This window comes from Rhopalosiphum maidis, chromosome 1 (genome assembly GCF_003676215.2).
Source record: "Rhopalosiphum maidis isolate BTI-1 chromosome 1, ASM367621v3, whole genome shotgun sequence".
NCBI lineage: Eukaryota > Metazoa > Arthropoda > Insecta > Hemiptera > Aphididae > Rhopalosiphum > Rhopalosiphum maidis.
The window spans coordinates 42,238,480-42,260,771 of NC_040877.1; the positions used below are offsets into that span (position 1 = coordinate 42,238,480).

General features: G+C 28.4%; 2 protein-coding genes across 2 annotated transcripts in view; one reads left to right on the top strand and one right to left on the bottom strand.

The window, feature by feature from the left end:
• Positions 1 to 21,388, bottom strand: part of LOC113560359 (basement membrane-specific heparan sulfate proteoglycan core protein-like) — a 141,232-nt gene extending 119,844 nt beyond the window's left edge. The window contains exon 1 of the mRNA XM_026966191.1: positions 20,970 to 21,388. The gene's annotated coding sequence lies outside the window, so the exon portion shown is untranslated. The remainder of the gene's footprint in view (positions 1 to 20,969) is intronic.
• LOC113560358 lies at positions 6,378 to 8,840 on the top strand. Its single transcript, XM_026966190.1, has 2 exons — positions 6,378 to 8,692; positions 8,782 to 8,840. The coding sequence occupies exon 1, from the start codon at positions 7,087 to 7,089 to the stop codon at positions 8,677 to 8,679; it is 1,593 nt and encodes a 530-aa protein (XP_026821991.1). The 5' UTR covers positions 6,378 to 7,086; the 3' UTR covers positions 8,680 to 8,692; positions 8,782 to 8,840.
• Positions 21,389 to 22,292: the final 904 nt, after the last annotated feature.

A 22,292-nucleotide genomic window follows, 5' to 3' on the forward strand; every position in this document is an offset into this window, starting at 1 on the left:
GAATTTCTAGATTTTTGTTAGAAAAACTATTGAAAATGTTTATGTTGGTTGTTCAAACCTTTATAACTAAAATTACATTTTTGTCGCACAACATTTTTCAGACCTTGTATATATACAATGATTACTTTATTTTTTTTTTTAATTAAAATGCTTCAATTAACTGTTTAGTTATTCAGATTCAAGTCAATAGAATCAATTAAACATATTTCACTTTTATATTAATATATTATTATAATAATATTATGTTTATATATCTTAAAGAACATTACTAATAAGGGTAAATATTTTACTCTTTAGATACGTGATTTATAAAGTTTGAAAACATTTTATTTTATTTTATTTATTTTATTTTTTTTGTTAGTTATGTAGATTGGTATTTTAATATAATCATTAGTGTGTATTATTCAGGTATGACTATAAACCTAAATCATCTTCCTATTTTTGTCATAACGTTTATCTAAGTTTTAATAACGTATGATATCTAGGTAAATGATATGTAGTATAACCTTTAAGCAACAATAAATTAGCCGAATATTCAAATTCATGAGATCCATAGGGATAGTAGACAAACACGTATATATATATAACTACTTGTGTGCTTCACTTGTATTAACTTAACTCTTCTTAATTCCCTCTCGAATATTACAACTCGTTATAAAATGGGTCAGGATATAATGATTATTCTGTTAATTAATGAGCGTTAGAATCTTTCCTGTGGTTTGGATAAGTGCTTTTCGTAGATTAAGAATTGTCACTTTCTTTTGATTTTAAATCCATCAATAAAACATTTTAAGAGAAGCAACTAAAAATGTATATAGTATAATACATGTATTATGTATCTAAAAATGGGTTTTAAAATTTTAGCCATATATCATTAAATGCTTAATTTTTTTTTTAAATATTTGTGTTGACCATAATAAAATAAAAATAACTAACATATTTATTTATATTACCTGCATAGTATTTAATCGATTTTCCAAACTATTAAGTGTAACATTGTGAAATTTTTATTGTAAAATAGTAAAAAATAATTTATAATATTTTAAAACTAAAAAGGATAGTAATCAAACGTTTGCGTGTATAGCAATTCGTATTTATTACTTTCATATACTTTCTCCATATTTCTATCGACAAAATAATAGTTCTTGAAATGAAAAGTTTAAATAAATAGTAAATACAAATAAATCTAAAGGTAGGTGATATATGTTTTAATTCAAATGTTGAACTAAGTTTTTATTTTTATAATAACACTATCTGAATACAATTTAATAACCGTACAAATCATCAGATATTATATTATATGTTATGTATTTTAAGTATATACTATATCATTTAAATGAATAGTAATTTTTATCAATCATAATATTTATATATACTGGAAGTAAAATAAGAACTTATCAAAATATAATAAAATTAATAATGTTTAACTTAATTAAAATAATACTCATTACCCACTGCATTAATCCGTCTACTTTTCGTCTTAATATTAAAATCTTTGTCTTTATTTCTCGTTAAAACCGGATCCCAATTTTGTGTTCAATGATAATTTTGATTCCTCTAATATTCGTATTTCATTTCTGAATACTCCTAAATCATTGACGCTGCATACGTTTTTTATCTACTCCATAACACAACGTTTAAATATGTCACTTATTTTCCTTCAAAATAATGTATTAATTATTATTATTCACATTTACAGTTTTCCAGTTTCTGAAAGAAATGCAATTATTTTGAGATTATATTACATAATTATTTTCATCATTTAACTTACCCAATAAATCCTAACTTAGTACTGTCTGTTACAGTTTACAATCATTTTCACAAGTATCAATTTCTTATTAAAAATATCGAAAATACACACATTTATTACTTGTAAATACAATCTGTATTATCTTAAAAATAATACTTAAACATTCTGTGTATATGACTATTTTTATACCATTAATACATGAATAAATTAGAAAAAAAACTATGTAGTACTCAGTATATTATGTAGTACAAAATACAATATTTATGTAATTTGTATTGATCAATAGCTATTTATATTCAAATGTTAATCATTTGATATTTTCGTTTGGGTAAGGTATTATTTATTTGTTGTACAACGATAAGTTTAACGTTAAAATATAAAAAAAAAATTATAATAATATAAAACAAAAAATCGTATTATATTTAAGGGTAGTAGATATCACTTAAAAAATAAACAACTGGGCGTGGCTGGTTATAACTATTAGGGAGGTTGTTTTAACAAATTTTTATGTGTCCGCCTCCCAAATTGACTACAAAAAAAAAAAAAAAAAAATGAAAAAGAAATTTCTTAAAAATGTCAGTTGTATAATCTAGATACTAAACGAGTATAATAATACATAATTTTTATATTCACAGCATAATACCCAGAGATTGCTAACCTAACCTGCGGCACATTTGATGTTAGTACATGGCACGTTAGTTTCAGATAAAATTACACACATATATATTATATTATATTATTTAAAAGTTAATATATAAGTGTTAATTTTTTATGGCACATTTTCATTTTTTTTTTTTTTTTTTTGGCACAATGTAGAAAAAGGTTGGCCTCCTCTGACCTATACAATAATAGTACGATTTACTTTACAATCATTTATTATATATTTTAACATATATTAAAGATATTTAGCAAATATATTATACTTTATACTAAACATTTCACTTTTATTTATTCAGCTCATCAAAATTTGAAACATTATTTTTTTTAATTATCTAAATTTGGTTGAACATATGAGAAAACAGCTATGAAAAATGTGCTATATTACGTATTATATTCTTTAACATTTAGTAAAATCATTAAAATGAAACGAAATATCAGTGTCGACTATTCAATGTATGAAATGTATTCATATATTATATTTTAATTGTGAATTTTTTTATTCACAATTATTATAACGTTGATCGTTATTTGGGCAAATACAACAAAAAACATTTACACATAACAATGGACATTTCATGAAATAGATATATTTTTATTATAACCTATGCCCTATATATTTATTGCCATAATAATAGTAACATATTGTCCGTGCCATCATTATATACCTACATTTAGGATTTATAAGAATAGTACGTGTATAAGAATTTATGTTGTGCGGAGGTACGAATATTCTTTTCACAGCCATCACTTCAATAACCGTTATAGGACGTCAAATGAATAACAAACAACCGATGAGGGACGATCGTGACAACGCGGAAACAATGACGGCGAACAACAATAATAACGACCAAATATCGGTAGGCGGATCCTACACAGGTCTCAGTGGAAATGCTATAATATTGTCGGGTGATGCAATAATATTATTAAATGATGATATATATATATATATATAATATACAGGTAATAATACAATATTATAAAATGTTCTATAAACCTGAAATATTGAAAAAATTGCTAATAAAATAAAATTTTGTGTAATGTTCAGAAAACTTGGAGCGAGAACTGTGAGGCGTAACCGAGTTCTATACTTTACCAGTCGAATTTGTGTGGAGATGTTATTTTTATATTTTATTATAGTTACATCAAAGTATCAGTGGTATATTTACAAACTTGTTTTTTGGCGGGGAGGGAGGTAATAAATAATATTATTGTCGGCATCCGTCAAAACTCTAAAATGACATATAATACTCAAGCGAAATCGGAACAGTCGATAGAATGAATGATAACATTATAACAATAATAGCGATAATGATCCAAAAGTGTACGCCCAACAGTCTTGACAATTAGTACAGTAAATAGTATTTTCTACGAATACAGTAATTGCCCGTTTTTCGAATTTCTATTGATCGATCAGACCGATCATGATATCAGATTATTCGTATACGATGTAGGTGTAACTGGTGTGAGTGCTGTACGGTACTTTGAAAACAAGAAAATTATTATGTTATTGAATATCGACATGTTTAAAATTTGAGGTATTGAAATATATTTTTTTAGCTCCCCCCCACCCCCCTCGAAATATAAGCACAATACAAATGAATATTACTGATTGAAAATGCTCAAAGAAGCCATTAACCAGGGACGATAAGCTCCGTATCGAAAGTAACGTTAACATTTTAATGTCCTCCATTTTAATCGAGCTTTAGATACGTAACCGGCTGACGGCCAACCTCTCCCAGCGACCGGTGCCGAATCAACCAGTACTCGGACTTGCAATTGAAGTGTGGCGAACATCGTATAATACGAGTGCAATAGACCACAAATCCACACTTCGCGGTGCGGTCAACATTGACATTGGCGCGTTGATGCAAACGGCTGAAAGATCAACGTTTTTATTCACGAGTTTCACTAAATACGACATTTTTGAAATTGTTCGTTGTATGCGATCTTCACGCGCGGCGAATATCATAGCGGAAGATCCGTCCGACTGGTCGTCCGTCGTCACCGTTGGAATAAATTACCGTCGGCCGGACGCAGAAAAAAAAAACACTTGAAAAACTTGAAATTCAGTTGAAAATGACGTGCACGTGCATCATTCATCAACACGTCAGCGACCATGCTGTAATGTGGCTACGAGACATTATATGACACCCAGTAATAACTGAACGCAAGTTGCACGCATTATTAATTATTATTATTTACAATATACACGCCCACAGAAACACACACTCATTCAAACAACACATTCTCTTTCTTGGAATCCACTTTTAATGTAGTCCGCCGCGAAGTCATTAAATACGGCCGGCAACTCTACACTATGCATAAAGCATAATACATTATATACCTCGGTAGGTTCCTGCGGTGCATTTTATTTATATCACAGTATTGTCTAAGTCGTTTTTCAACTGTTTAATATTATAATATTATTATGATATGCTGTGAATTTATTTATATTTATCTGCAAACGAAAATTATTATCGTTACCTAAAATTAAATATTACAACTCCATTTTTCTATATTTTGTATAAATAATGCAATATATTTATAGCACCGTGGTAGAAATTATATCCTTTAAACATGACTTGAGTACAATTGATTTTGGTTAACTGCTATCAGCTTAATATTCAGCGATTAATTTAAAATAGGTATACAATAATTGTCCAAACGTGTTCATTTACATAATTCACACAATACATTAAACATAGACAGTCAATTTTAGATTTTCGATTAAATTATTGAACTACTAAGTTACGAGGAACATTAGTACTTAAATTATCTAATTAGAGAACAAGCCAATTCTGACATTTAAAATAATGTATTAACTAAAGAAAATAAACTTAAAAATAAACAAATGTAACGTAATATTTTTTTTTTTTGCATATACTCTAAACGTCATAATATTATATGCAGATATAATATTCATAATTTCAAGATTCATATTGTACTAAAGATCTATTGCTATTAGAACGGTATCTTTATTATGTACCTATTATTATCTTTTATGGTTAACACTTATCCGGGTAAAAGGATAACTTTCAATACAACGGTTAGTATCATAAAGGGTGGAAAATCGAGTTTGGATAGCACTTTGAACAAGTAATTTTTCGATTTTCTCAATATTTCCTACAGACATTATAAAAATAACCGTGAAATGTTGAAAGTTAGAAAGAGCTTGTTCCAACAAACTTCGTTCAGAATCTTCTTTCAAATTCGATGATTTATCAATGACTTTATCGCCCAAATATAATATTCCACTATATATTTACACCGAAACTATTCGGTGTTGAGGTATAGACGAGTCTTTAAACAACATATTTGGATACAATACATCCATTGGGATTCAGAAAATTTTTACAAGTATAAACATTAATAATTTAGTATGAATAATACGTTTTGTTTATTGATTAAAGTATGGTAATATTACTTATAGTTCTATAAAAATAATTTATTATTATGTTTATATTTCAATTGTTTGTAAGTTTTAAGAAAAAAACAGTCATTAGTACTACAGATTTATTAATTTGAACTAAAATAAACTTTATTGTTTAATATATTCGATTGAACTTTGAGAATATATTCACTTACTATACGTTAATACGTTATGACAACTATCAAAACTACACAAAAAGTATTGAAATTAGCCCTTACTTTTAAAGTGCATGACTTAAAATATTATTGACTTTTAGTAAATAAAGCACATTTAAAATTGTTTTAAATAAATAACTAAAATTAAAAATATATTTTTCTTTGTAAATTTTTAATTTTCAAATAATTACATATGTATTAAAAGAGAAAACGTTATTAATACGTATTCAGTAGTTAATTTACCAAACATAATATTATTTGTATTTTTACTTTTATACACTATTTAAAATATTGTGTTATCTTTTTTATTTTATCTTTTAGACAAAACGCATCATATTATGCATTTCATTAAAAATATTATAGCCCAGTCAAATTAGACCAAAAATCGACAAAGTTTGGAACTAATTCCACGAAAGCTGGAGTTTAATTTTTTTTTTAGATCATACCTTACTTATAAACATACTAAAAGTCCTGACACCTACCCCTTGTGCGTAGCCCCCCACCCCTCTTCAAAGGGTGGCGCACCCCTTTCACTTGTTTCGCTTATAACTCGTTAGATTTTTAACTTACGATAAAAATACCCATGACCAAAATTAAAGACCATACAATTTACCATAGACTTGTGCTACTTTTAATATATATATGTTGCGATAAGTGTTATTTTTTTAAAAAATATAAAAAATAATTTTTTTTTATCTTTTTTTTTATTGTGTTTTAGCCAAAACCGTCAATGATACGCTGAAATGACCTATGACAAAAGTTAACGAGCATATTATTTTACATAATGTAATGTTAAATTATATTAATAATTTTAATTATTGTAAGTCGTACATTTGAAATAGTCGTATAATTTTATAAAATATACAGTATGAATAATGTCATTGGATTATATTAACGTGTATATTATATTATTTATATTATCGCAATGGTTGTAAAAGATATAATTCGTAGAATCGGAATTGTTGTGGATGGTGAGCCGGCCATAGTACACGTGTACACAAACAGGGTTTCAGTGAACGTTGAATCTTGAGGGGATCTATTGTTGTATTGTAATTAATTGTTATAAAGCACAAGAAGTCGGCCAACAGACGATGAACAATGTTATAGGTGATAATTTTAGTGATGTCAAGTTACAACGAGCAAATCGCGTAGTCCCTTTAGATTTTGCTAAAAAACTAACGGTTTGTATTAGAGATGACATTTTTTCAATTGATCCTTTATTACTCTTCCAAAGAATAATGATAAGAGTTAAGACTGACGAAGAGCTCAAAGAATGTTTTGAATACGAGTTATCACCTATTCCTCTTTCATTGTTCGACGAATCAGGTCAAATGCGAAAATCTAAAAAATCAATTTTATATGATGTGTTTCTAACTACAACAAACACATACAATGTTCTGGACAAAAATGTTATTGTAGTAATCGATGGAGGTTTCTTATTGCATCGTGTTGTATGGCCTTCAACTTCGACGTATGGAAATATCATAGAAAATTATATAAGCTACGTGAAAAGACACTATGGATCTAACTGCATAGTTGTATTTGATGGATACGCAAATACCGAATTAAATATTAAAAATTCAGAAAGACAGCGACGAAAAAATATGTATACGAGTACAAACATAATTTTTGAAGAGTCAATGGATGTACTAACCACTCAAGAAAAATTTTTATCCAACACCGAGAACAAAATAAGGCTTATAACAATGTTGACTGAAAAGTTTTTGACTTCGGGTATTCTTGTTCATCAAGCCGAAGATGACGCTGATTTACTTATTGTCAATACAGCTATACGAAACACCGACGATAATATCCAAGTAGTGGTCATAGGAGAGGATATTGATTTACTTATACTGTTATTAACATTAAGTCCTCCAAAAAACACAATAATATTCGAAAAACCGGGTAGAGGAAAAATAGAAACAAGATCTTATGCTGTTGGAAGTTTACAAGAACATTTTAAAAATGAGATTCAATATTTTATGTTTATCCATGCGGTGGGTGGATGTGATACTACTTCGTCATTATTTCAGACAGGCAAAATAAAACACCTGAAAACAGTTCAAAAACACCCGGAATTACACGATTCATTATTAATATTTAATAATGAATCGTCATCGCCCGAAGAAATTGAATGTGCTGGAGAAAAATATCTTTTAGCATTATATAAAGCTCCAGCCCATATTACATCTTTAAATAATTTAAGACATCATATTTTTCACAAAACCGCAGCTTCCAACAAAAAACAAGTACAACTAGCTAGACTTCCGCCTACTATCGATGCGGCACGAGAACATTTACATAGAGTGTATTTGCAAATACAGTTGTGGCGTGGTAATAGATTAAATCCACAGAATTGGGGATGGAAAGAAGATAATGGCAAACTAAATCCAGTTTTCACGAAAAAGCCACCAGCGCCGGATACTCTTTTAAAAGTGATCAGTTGTGCCTGCGCAAAAACATGTGAACAAAATTGTAGCTGTCGAAAAGCAGGATTGCTATGCTCGGTTATATGCAAGCATTGTCACGGAGGTTCATGTTTAAATCAGCAACCGATCATAGATGATGTAGAAGAGGACCATATTGATGACAACTTTGAGGACAATATCGATGAAATATTTTTAATTGGAAATCAAAAAGAAGAAACCAACACACCGACAATAAAAAAAATTAGACCCACATAATATAATTAATAAGGTACTGTATGATTTTAATAATTCAATACATAATATAATTTAAATAATTAAATATGAAAATATTAAGTATATTAATTAATTTTGTTTCAGGACCCAAAACCCAACACTATTTTTATATTTAACTTCATAGCTTATAGTCTGAAAAAATAAAAATAAATGTATAATTTCCAATTTTTGTAAATATTTTATAAATTACTGTATGTAATTAATAGTTTCATAATTAACTTTTTTTTTATTTCAATTTTATAAATATGTATGTAAAATAAAATAATGTATTTTCATTGTAAATTTTATGGTCTTTAATTTTAGTCATAGGTATTTTTATCGTAAGTTGAAAAGCTAACTAGTTATAAGCGAAAACAGTGAAAGGGGCGCGCCACCCTTTGAAGAGGGGTGGAGGGCTACGCACAAGGGGTAGGTGTCAAGACTTTTAGTATGTTCATAAATAAGGTATAAACTGCTCATATACCGAAATTCAGCTTTCGACATTTTTTTTTTAGTATATTGTAATTAGATTTCTGATTCTTATATTTTGTAATTGTCAACAAATTGTTCAATTACATCGTCACTTTTTATATAAAAAACATTTTTACTTATGCTAATTAAAATTGTTAAAATAATTTAACGTTATCTTATGTAAAATAATATGCTCGTTAACTTTTGTCATAGGTCATTTCAGCGTATCATTGACGGTTTTGGCTAAAACACAATAAAAAAAAAGATAAAAAAAAATTATTTTTTATATTTTTTAAAAAAATAACACTTATCGCAACATATATATATTAAAAGTAGCACAAGTCTATGGTAAATTGTATGGTCTTTAATTTTGGTCATGGGTATTTTTATCGTAAGTTAAAAATCTAACGAGTTATAAGCGAAACAAGTGAAAGGGGTGCGCCACCCTTTGAAGAGGGGTGGGGGGCTACGCACAAGGGGTAGGTGTCAGGACTTTTAGTATGTTTATAAGTAAGGTATGATCTAAAAAAAAAATTAAACTCCAGCTTTCGTGGAATTAGTTCCGAACTTTTTCCTAATTTGACTGGGCTATTAATTAATAAGTCAGATATTAAATTTTATGTTTCAAATTTTCAAAATACTTTAACTAATGGCCGTAAAAAAAATGCAGGATTAGAATTTTTTTTGGTGTATTATACGTTGTAACTAAAACATGACTAGGACATTTTTGAACTACATCTTGAAATATTTTTTATTCATAACATATAGTAGTGATCTCTGTATGTACTTAAAGTTATTGTATACCTACAATGGAATCAAATATCGTGAGTGCCTAAGTCTCTTTCTAGGTCTTTCTATTCATATGATCATCAATAATTTATCCATTTAACTCGTTACGCGTAGAAGCAAAGAGGGGTGAAATAACCGTATAGGGTTTTCGCAATTGCATATTTATTCAAGCGAAAAAATCGGGATTTGCATTGTTTTATAGGCAAGCATTTTCTCTTTAACGACTCTACGCCCAATGTTTAGAAGCAGAAACCCGAATGACAGACATCAAAATTGCTTTATAAAGCTCATATTCATATATTTTACATTTTTGCTATAATATTTATAATTCAAAACACCATTCGCGATCAACATAGGTAATAACGATGAGCACACGTGATAATCACAAACTTTTTAGACCAGATTCACTAAATCTGGGTCGTATACAATATTACGTTAACATATGCACGTGTTAAGGTTGGTACATTATAAATTATAAATAAATGTGTGAAATTAAACATGTCTGACTTTCAAAAGAAACACGATTTAATATCCACGTTATATATAATACACCGCGCAGTAAATAAATTTAACCATTCACCTTAAAATTAATTGTGTTAAGTTTGTATCAAGTGCCAGGGTTGTTTTTTTTTTTTTTTTTTTTTTTTTTTAATTTGTACTATAAATTACATATCAAATATGAATGTTAGCTCTGGGTAGAGGTACTGTGTTAAAGGAATTACTGTATACAGACCCGCAACGCGTGACACGTCTACCATAGTCCATAAATATGTCGAATGAAAATAAACGTAATTTTGTGACAGTTAAAATTTGTCCAAAACAAAAACAGTCTGTTAAATCTATTGACCTGCTATCGATAGTGTGTAAATAATGTGTGTCACTCGCGTTCAGCATTTTAAATTGCATTTAAAAACGTATGACTAGTAAGCGACGTAATTTAAAATGTTTAAATATTTAAATAAAATTAAAATTTGCATTAAATATACCGAGGGTGAATCACGTATAGTTAGATTAATTGACTTGCAAGGTTGTGTGTATAGGTAGTAGGTATATATAATATATGAATATAGTATGATAATGTTTTTTTGAAGTCGTTGAAAACAATATTCTACACATTTTTAAAGGGATTTAGAATGAGCAAAACCCTACAAATGGGTTTATTTTCACAACAAAATCCCAACAAATTTTCTCAATTGTTACTTTTTTTTAGAACTTTAATACGCAAGACAACTAGTTCACACGTCAGATGTAAGCCTCAAAATGTTCATAGTACCTATTTCAAGTTATGTTAACCAACAACTTTTATTTTTTTTTAAAAAATAAAGCGCAAGGATATTATAATAGTTATTTAAAAACAGTTTATTTATTCACATAAACATAGTCATAATCTGTATTTCAATTTCGTACTATAATTTTAAAGCAATTTCATATGATGTAATTAAATTAATCTCCTAATCTAGTTTATGTACAACAGGTATTACACGGTTTTAAATTTTCAATGAGAAATTATTCTATATTTACCAATTTCTTTATAAACTTTGTACTCAATGCTCTAAAAAGTAATTGGCTCCTGGCTTTTAAATTACCTAACTGACCATGAAAACAATTTCATTTTTTTTAAATTATAATTCAAAAATAAATACTGCTTACTTTATTTCATGCAATTATTATAACTTTAAATTAATTAATTTATCACTTATGAAATACAAGTATTTAAATTTATAATAAACAAGTATATAGATAATAAGTATCGATTATTATTTTCGACCATGTTGACATTCAAATCATTGGGTATGAAAATAATTAACACTATTATAAAATTAATCTAATTAAGCACAAAGGCGTCATTATATTTAATCTTTATATTTAACACTTTTTCATTAAGTTCTTGAACTTCACAAAAATGATTAACTAAAAGAAAATAATAATTCATTAACCTAACCTTATTTAGGTGTTTAACAATTTAACTAATTAATTAAAATGTTCATCTTGTATTTTAATTTGTAGGTATAAACATTTAGTTAAACGTTGTTCTTTGATATTCGCCATGCTACATTTATTTTATTTATCAATATTTAATGTTAGTTTTATTATTGTTATGCGAAAAAATGCAATTTCTATATTAAATATTTATAGTCCTACCATATTATATTGCATTAGAAATATTTTTTCAATAATTAAAAAAAAATTATTTAAGAGCCAAGAGTTCTACAGTCATATAAAAAATTATACATATCACGAATTCGCGAACCTATATAACTAAATATTACAGCTTAGTGAGAAATAAGTACAATATATATGTTTTAAGTATGCAATAATTTTTGTTTTATTTAAATATGTAATAATAATTTAGCTTATAAGTATATATTTTAAGCTCATTGTTAATCGGTTGTAGGAAAATTGTTTAACAATTCATAAAAAATACTGTCATTGGTTTTTAAGAATATTTGTTTATTTTAGTATTACAAAAAGTTTATTTTATTGAAGTTGATTATAGCGTAAAGTGTAAGTTATAAATATAACTTTTATTTTCCAATCATGTTGTTTCTCAGTCTTTGAAAAAATATTTTTTTTATCATTATTAAACAGTAGGCGTTAAATAAAAAATACAAAAACGTACAAATTATAAATACTTGTTAAAACTTTAAAAGTGATCGATAATTAAAATGCGTATTTTTCGAAACTGTCGGCTTTAAAATATCTATAGAATCCGGATTTTTTTTTACTCCTACCCAAAAATGACTGGAGGATAAAAAATATTAGTTGTATTGCAGCGACCTTGTATGGCGGTCGAATAATATTGGTCAATTCGTTTTTATTGAATATGTGGCACTATAAATAAAACATTATTAATTCTGAAAATCAATCACTTCAGTTTTTAAATAATATCTTATAACACAAATAATTTAATCATATAGATATACCATTCGCATACATTAAGTCATTATAGTTTTCATTAAATAATTAATTTTATAAAGTTATTAATGAAATTAATTGTTTAATGTAAAAAAGGTAATCAATTAAATTGCAATCGTTTTATTATCGAATTCATGATAAATTACAATTTTAACATACACAACATAATGCCATTCCCATATCCATAACCATATAGGACAACTATAATTTATTTTATGAAAAATGTATATAGGGGCCTCTTTTCAGTTAGGTGATTCGTGTGACAGGGTTGGTGGTATTATTAAGCAACGTAATGTTTTATTAAATTCTCTTCGCAGTTGTTATATCGATTTAAGTCAAATAAAAGTATTATTTAATTCAGACTGTAGGCATTACAAAATCATCAAATTCTCTATGCATATTTATTTTTATCTGTGTTTTATGCAACAAATGTCAATCCAACGAATTTTAATATGTTCAAACATATTCATACAATATATACGGTTATTAATTTTTTTTTAACAGTACTGCAGCTAAATATAATAAGTAATTAAATGTATGAAATATTATGCGCAAAATTATATTTTATATGCTCACACATAAATATATATATAATGTTTCCCAACCTTCCTTATAACCGTGTTTATGCAGAATATTTTATTTCTTCGCTTCTTAATGGATGGCGCAGTTGACACTGCAGACCTCTTCGCATCAGCCACATTCTAAGTTTCTGATTATCCCACAAGCAGTTACTCACTTCCTACGTTTTATCAAATCGCACCTCGCATTATGGTTTTCATATATACGAGAAGAATGCTCCATTAGCTTAATAATTTATTTTAGTTTTTTAATATATACCTACCCATACTATTTTTGATACGTTTTACACCTCATAAAATTCCGTATGGCGTAAAATAAATAAATAATGTTACTTATTACCAGCTGAATATTTTATTTATAATTCATAATTCACGCCGAAGACTTAGTTTCATACATTTCTTCTTATTATTACTAAATGTTTCGAATATTTTAAAGTCGCTAAAACATTTAACTTATCTGATTGGATTGTTATAAATATATTTACATAATATCTATAATATAATTTAAATTCTTTGAATAAAACTTCCATGACCAATAAGAGTACCTACACCTAGTTTTATTTTATTTTTAAATTTATAATAATCATAATATTTTACATAAATACAATTTGTAGAATTTGTGAAAACTTCAATAACTGTGAATCGTATAAATTTTGTTAGGTACTATATAAAAATGCAAAATATACAAGTTATGTAAACATTAAATCTAATATAAGTTTAGTAATATACTGCATTATTCAACATTTTATCGTTATTTAGATTCTTAATGCATAGGTAACTAGTTTTATATAATTTACATTTAATTTTTTTGTAATGGCTAATATTACTTAACTAATAATTTTGTAAAATCGTATTTTCATTTGTGTTTTATAATAGAACACCCCCAAATTATAAATTATTATATTATATACTATATACTTGTAATGTGGTCATCCATACTACACGCACAATATACGCAATAAATATAATACATCATAAATCATAATAAATATTAATTGTTACATTCGTTCAATGAAATGCTCCGAGAATACATAATACTATAATTGTTAATATTATTTATTTGAACATTGTAAACAAAAAGGGATCCCTTTAAGATACAGTGGTGACCAACCGTCTAGCCAATGTATAAAGTTCATGTTATGGCGTAATTTGTACGTAACCTTTGCGTAGATATGATCCACTTAGTCACTGGCCCAAAGACATAAATCTGCGTGGTAAATGGTGGACACGAGCTATTTTTTCAATTTCGACAAAACCTCGGCAATGTATGGCATTTATTTATATTTTCAGCGTTTCGAGTTGGTCGGCGGGTATTGTGGTCAATGGAGTCGGGCCAAAATTGTTATCGTGTGTCGACGGGTTTTCAGAGTTCGCGGTGATTTAAGTCCTCCCGTTGAACTTTTAATGGTTTTTCAGCGGTTTTATACTCACCGGGGCCAAGAAATTTATTGCCCGCACCATCTGCCTGGACACGTTTTTAATACGACGCGCGCGCGCACACACACACACACACACACACACACACTTTGCAGATGGAATAAAAATTGGAACGTAACAGAGTGTTCCGCGGGCTACGCGGTCGGGTCGTCGACGACGATGCCGCCGACGCCCGATACGGCTGCCACGTAGCTAGTTTTGACGAAAAGGATCCAAATCATCGGGTCCGAATATATAGACGGGTGATTAATTACCCGGTTCCGAGCTAAAAGCAATAGCTGTCATTCATTATCAGGCAACGTCGAAATTAATGTCAGCTTGTAGATAAACACTGGAGGTGACCCCTTTGCATACACGCGCGCCGCCAGTTTGCGCGTACTCCTCCGGCCGAGTACCTAAATAATAATAATAATATGTGCGTCGTGTGCAGTATGTGAAACGAGTTAGCCTCCGCCGGAAGTCCCAGTTACAGGCCGATCTCAGTTGTATGTTATATAGATAGTAAATTCGCAATAATGGATACCCTTACGAGGGCGTGTATTATACCACGGTAATACCATTAACAGTAGTTCTATACGGTTGTAGATATAAAACGTATAGTCGGTCGGTTACCGTAGGGGTACTCTTAGATTATTGATGAACATATTTATTTTTTCGTAAAAACTCTAAAAACTAGATTCAATCATCTATATTGAATTAGAAAAAAAGATTTAAACTGAATTAATATTATCAAAGCTTTTATTCTGTTTTTTTTTTTTTATATATATTTTTGTGTATACTTTCTGAATATTTCTAATAAAATGAACTTAGAAAAAACGTATGTAATAATTTTATAAGTTTATGTGAGGCACTTAACGTGGTTTGTTACAGTACATTAAATCTACAACGACATATATTTACATTCAGACGATCAGAAACGTTTCAATAACATTTCATTTACCATTTTTTATTTTGGTTATTTAATTTTTGAACAATATTGATTCTTTTTTTTATTGGCAAATGGTCATAAAGCTCCATATACTAGAAAACAAATCTTTTAATATGTGTATTCTTTGAATTTTGAATATAATTTATTCGCGTATTAAGTTTTTCATGTTATAAATTTTTTCACATATTTTTAATAACGAATTTACCAGCCGTTTTTAGTTTATGTATAGTTATTACTTATTTTAAATGAAATTATGACATTTTTAATTTTATACATTCTTAACATTTAAATTTTAAAATGTATTTTTCTATTCTGAATGAAGCTTGGACTATATACGTATGAATGCCATATTAGCCTAACAATAATGATTTATTTAATATTTTCCTATTACCACATTTTTGGGTAAAAGGAATGCCCTAACAATACTATACAGCTCATTTAAATATACAAATAAATTATTTATTGTATTTTAAAAATGTAACTTTTATTTTTCTCAGTAATTTTTCAAAGGTTAAGATAAAAATATTCACATTATTGAAGAAATGCAAACAAGTGTGATAACTAAATTCCACTTCAACTGTGAATTATTTTGTTGAACCGATGAGACTTTTTTCGATGTGATGCACATTTCATCAGGATACTACAGATTTATTAACACAATGATACGAGTGCTTAATATTTAATATCCTTTTAATGCTTCAATTTTAAGAACATAAATTAAACAAAAACAAAATACGTAGTGTTGTACAATAATTGGCATATTGTAACATTCAACCAACAATAATATTTATTGTTCATAGGTACTTAATAATATACTATAAACATGCAACATGATTAAATACATTTAAGTAACTATTTGATAATAATTTTTTTTTTTACACTATAGATTATAAAATCTATGACTATATTGTATACACGGGCGTCACGAAAAGTTGTAGCCAAACTTCCAAACTCCACTGGAAATAGTTTTGATTCGATCCTTATTTAACGTTCACACAAAGTTCAAAAACGGAGAGTAATATTATATTACAGTTCCAAACTATAATATAAATCGAACCTACCCAAAACCGGATTTTGCCAAGTCCCAGGAAAATGACTGAACCTTACTAAATACCTTCCTGCTCAAACTATGGAGTATTTGTATATTTGTAGAAAAAAAAATTGTAGGCAGTAGGTATTGAAATTAAATTGATTGGGATGTAAATAGTTTTTTTTTAATATTCGTAAACATACAATACCTATTATATACATACGCGCGGTTATATAATTTAATAGTATATTATATCAATAAATTAAACAAGTTATTGATTTATAGCACCCATTTGAACATACAATAAATGTATTTTACGTAAAACTGAATTTAAATTACTACAACATTATTATAGCAAATAATAGATAGTTTGATATATATATATATATATTATGTAATAGTAGTATCAAAATGATAATAATATACCTATCTACACGAAATTACTATGACGTGTTGATAATTGTGTAGGTAACGCAATTTACTTTTACTGAGTTATATTTATACGTTTCTTTGTTCTTAGTGTTGTTAGCTAGTTTTCTTATTTTTCTTTTAGATGAACACTTGATTCCAAAAGAAAATAAAAAAACCTCATATTATACAATATATATTGAAGCCCTATTGTCCGGAGGGCATTACTTATTCTCCACCAGCGTTCATTCAGAATGTGATCATGCCAGTTTGCTTAGGATTCCACTAGCAGTTTCGAAACGAAACCATAGATTCTACAAAAGAATCCAACACACGTCATTAAAAAAATGTATATATATATGTATAATATTATGTTAGTTTGGTTCAATAAACTGAGAGATGATGGTTTTTTTCTTATGTTACTTTAACGCGTAGTGATCACGTATTTACCCTAAATTATAAAAATGTAATGATTATGAAATGGGTAGTAATTCTTATTGTCAATCAGTTTTTTCTAACAACCCTTAACTCTGAGTACCTACCAACAATTTAACCTAACGAAACTATTAACCCCAATTAAGGGTTTATTTCACATAAACCACATTGAATACTATTAATTAGTTAATTACGTTTTTCAATGTATACTCACCACTAAAATAATTACATGTTGATAAGTGATGGACTTTTTTCAATATCAATAGTATTAAATTGCATTTAATATAACGTTTTAAGCTTCAAAACATCAAATCTCTATATATATATATATATTATATATACTATATATTCTAAAATACAAATTAAACGAGCAAAAACTTTAAAAGTTATTGACAGTATTTTTTAACACATTTATGATAATAAATATTTTATAAAATTATTTTTACAGACTTAGAGATTTATCTTGAATAATTTTGATCTTATTAAATAATTATATCTTTCAAATCCATAACCGTAACCTTATAATATTTATTCTACGTCTTGATAGTTGAACCATAAATAATATCAAATGGAATATCATCCATTTGACCATTTCTCGCAACCGATGGTATAGGGATTACGAAATAAGGTGTTAAATGTTGTTTTTTGGGCTACGCATATTTTTTGGGGGTCCATTGCGTGTAGTGCTAAAGGAATATAGCATTTATTACAATACTTTACAAGGAAATTACTTTAAGTAGCTGTCACTTTTCAGTAAGAATTCCCAACTGTCTGTCAAGTGCTGACAACCACTTAAAGTAAATTAAACTTTGATTTCGTAACAATTGTATGAATCGTGTGGCATATTTTTAATCTTTTAAAATTATTTATTTCAATATAAGCGTATCACGAGCATGACCGTATTTAATTAACTTAATTTAATGTATTTCGATGCTTTAATTTATCAATTTGTTCTTTTGAAACGTTTATTTCATATAAGATAATTTATAACATTCTTCCCAAATGTATTACGATATAACTAATAAACGTAATTAAATTAATTTTAACGATTTAAGTTTTATAATTTTGGCTGTTACGTGAAATATAATTTAGATATTTTAGATTCTGAGAAATGTAATGAATAACAGTTTGAAAATCACATAGTTGTAAACACATATAGGCGAGTGCATTTAAATAGTTTGTATTGTATTACAATAATTATTATGCTAACATAGTATAATGAATAATATAACTTTAACGGATTTATTTTTTACATTTTTAATAGTACTAATTCAACTTGATTGTATACTGGTGTGAGTTGTTCTGTTCAATTATTATTATTTTTTTTTTTTTTATCTTAGTTTCAATTTAATTATTATTGTTTCAATTCTACAGCTAGGTACGTAGTCAAGGATAGAAAGAATTCTTTCAAATGTTTATGCCCTCTTAACTATTATATCGATTATAAATCTAGTAAGTTTATATTTAATTCTCTGACGATATAGTTTTCGATTATTTCATTATTTTTCATAACTTGTTAAGGAACGCCAACCAACACTTGTCAACCACAACCGTTCTTTTAGCATAACTCTGATTGATATTAAACTTTAAATTTGACATTTTATCATTTATTTTAAGTTAGTTATAATTACACACTTTTATTTGCTGATTTATATTTACTTTCTAATAGGTAATTCGTTGTTAAAACATAGCTATTAGTTTTAAATTTGTTTAAATTCATCAATCCAATATTATGATTCGTTTATTTATTTCTAAGAAATTATAGTAGTTTACATAATATACAGATTTTTAAACATAAATAAGATGAACAATGTGTATAATATATTATTTATAAATTCTGCTTTGTAGATTAGATAAATTTTAATATACAATATTTTTTGTACAATTTCTTCATAACGATTTTTATCTATTGTATTTATGTTTGTATTTGTGTTTAGTGTTTATTAATAGCAGGTGTGGCAAATATAAAATTATTAAAATAATTTGTTTCTAGAGTCAATTAAAACATAATATATCATTCAACTTTGAGTTTGAGTATTAAGTTTTTTATTCTTTTAAGATTTAAACTGAAAGTTTTGAATCTGAGTAATAACAATCAGAATAATAATTTTAATTCTGAGTATATAATACTTAGTGTGCGTTGTGGAGATATTTGGACGTGAAATCAAAAACCTGGAAACTTTTGTTAACAAAATGTTATCATTTTTTATTTTATTTATTATATTAATAATCTCGCTACGAGAAGAATTAACTTTGGAGGCAAATGTACGTGATGATATTACATCTATAAATAATAATTTGTACACATACAATATACGTCATGAACTCATGAATAAATGTTCTGATTACTAATGTTCATCAGTTTTATTAAAAATAATAATAATAATAATAATCGTCTGTTGTACACATATTATATTCCCTTGTCACGGAAGAGAATTTCAACGTATAACACGTCTAGCGACTCACTGCTACGGTTGCGTATTTTTGCGAACGTATAAGAGATATTACGACGACAGGGGCTATCGCTTACAACCAAATCGAACAATCCGTGTTGAAGAGACACCGGATTACACAATATTCTAGGAAGCAAATCAACGACTGTACTTCCTGTCTGTTTGAACGAACAGTGGTTCTAAAGCCTCCTTCCCGCTAGATTGGTATGTAGCGTCACCGTCGGTTTAACCGCAATAAGACCGAAACACTAAAAAGTTGCGAAACAATTTATCACCAAACACGACAGCGTCTATATAATATTATAATACGTGTATATCTCATAAAATCAGTTGAGAACTCTGAACATTTCTCAGATTTCTCTTATCAGTCGGTAGACAGGTCAATTTTTTTTCCCATCTATCTACAATATATTACGCGTTACCCCGCACGAAATTCTATACGCTGTTCTACGGTCACGCGCGTCTTCCTTTCTTGAATTTTACTAAAATTAAAAACTACCGGGCTGCTGCCAGTTTTGGAGGTGTTACACGACGAAAATGTCGTGTATAGGATTTTAATAATTTATACGTATCTACTCATCTCGGCGTAGTGTCGGAAAGTATTATTAATACTATTAATCAGGTCTTAAAAATAAAATATTTCAAATACCAATTATATTTTAACTTTTATCTTCTTATTGTGTCGGACCAAAAATACGTACGAGTTAATGTACGTCACACATTAAATTACTATAGTCTCGACTCGTTAACTATTGTAATACCGTTAATAATACGACTTAAAAGTAATATGCGTATATGCAGTTCTATGGCGTTATTGTCTAAAGGACGCACTGTCGCGGTATACTTACCGAATGCATTTAATCGCCCGGCACTTTGTTTTTAAAAGACAGCTGTCCGCGATGCGACGGCCAATGGCCGAGTATTGTACTGCAGTAACACTATGGTTTATGGTCTTATGCACTGCACCGAACTTTCGGAAGGAACGGAATTGAATACAATGGACGACCCAATCGAATTAAAAAAAAATAAATACGAAATAGGTCTCTATGAACGGCACAAATGGACGTTAATAAATCATATTTATCTCGCCAACAATATTGTTATGCACACGAAACGTAAAAAATAATACGGACGCGAAGCCGCGGCGAGTGTGCGAGTCGAGTTATGCGGCTGTTACAGTTTGTATATATATGTATTATAATCGCGACGACGATCGTGACGACTTGCGCCGTTAGATACCACGAGGTATTCCAGTCGAACCGCGATGCCTCCGAATTAGTCACTGGTCTATTTGCCCCGAGACGACGACGGCGTCGGTGGCGCGATAGGAGCGCGCGTAGTCGGCGGGAATCGGGTGAACGTGAAACCGTTAACTACCCTCAGCTCGAGGTGCGCTGGTGCTGGATAAACATACATTCTCTCTCTCTCACACACACACACACAAACACCCACTCATACATAAACTCACACACGCATACACACATACACACACACACACATATATATACACCTATATAGTATATGTGTGTGTGTATGATGTGGACGTAAGCGCGCGCATTGGTGTGTGTGTGTGTGTGTGTGTATGTAACTGGGGACCACCGCGTACGGCCGTAAATCTCACGTTTTTTTTTTTTTTTACATTCTAAATAGAACCGATTACGCGCGTGAAAGCGATCAATTATTTTTTTAATTTTGTTTTTTATCAAACAGCCGATGTGATATTTCATGGTTACATATTTTCAGATTTACAAATCATATTTGGAATATCTCGTAGAGGTTACAGAGGTATCTTCACCGCCAATTGTAGTGAAATACTCGAGTAAATTTATAATTTTAACAATCACAGATTCGATGGGTAATATCAAGTTGAAAAAATAGTATCTCATAAGGTACTATATTAACTTTTCTATTTTTTTTTTTTTTTTTTTTTTTTTTTGACACCATTGCCATTTATTTACACATAGGTATGTAATTCATGGTTGTACGTTTTACAAAATATGATAAACTAATTAATGATTATCCATACTGATGAAAGACAATATCTATGAAATTCATGGTACCGAAATGCGATATAACGGTATTTTATAATACCCGAGGATGTGTACCTCGAAGCTAATTTTTTAAATTTCCTATTTTAATCAGGGGTTTACACTGGGATTCATTGACTCACA

Excerpts from the sequence above, each read along its gene's own strand:
- LOC113560358 (XM_026966190.1), top strand. The coding sequence starts at position 7,087 with ATGAACAATGTTATAGGTGATAATTTTAGTGATGTCAAGTTACAACGA.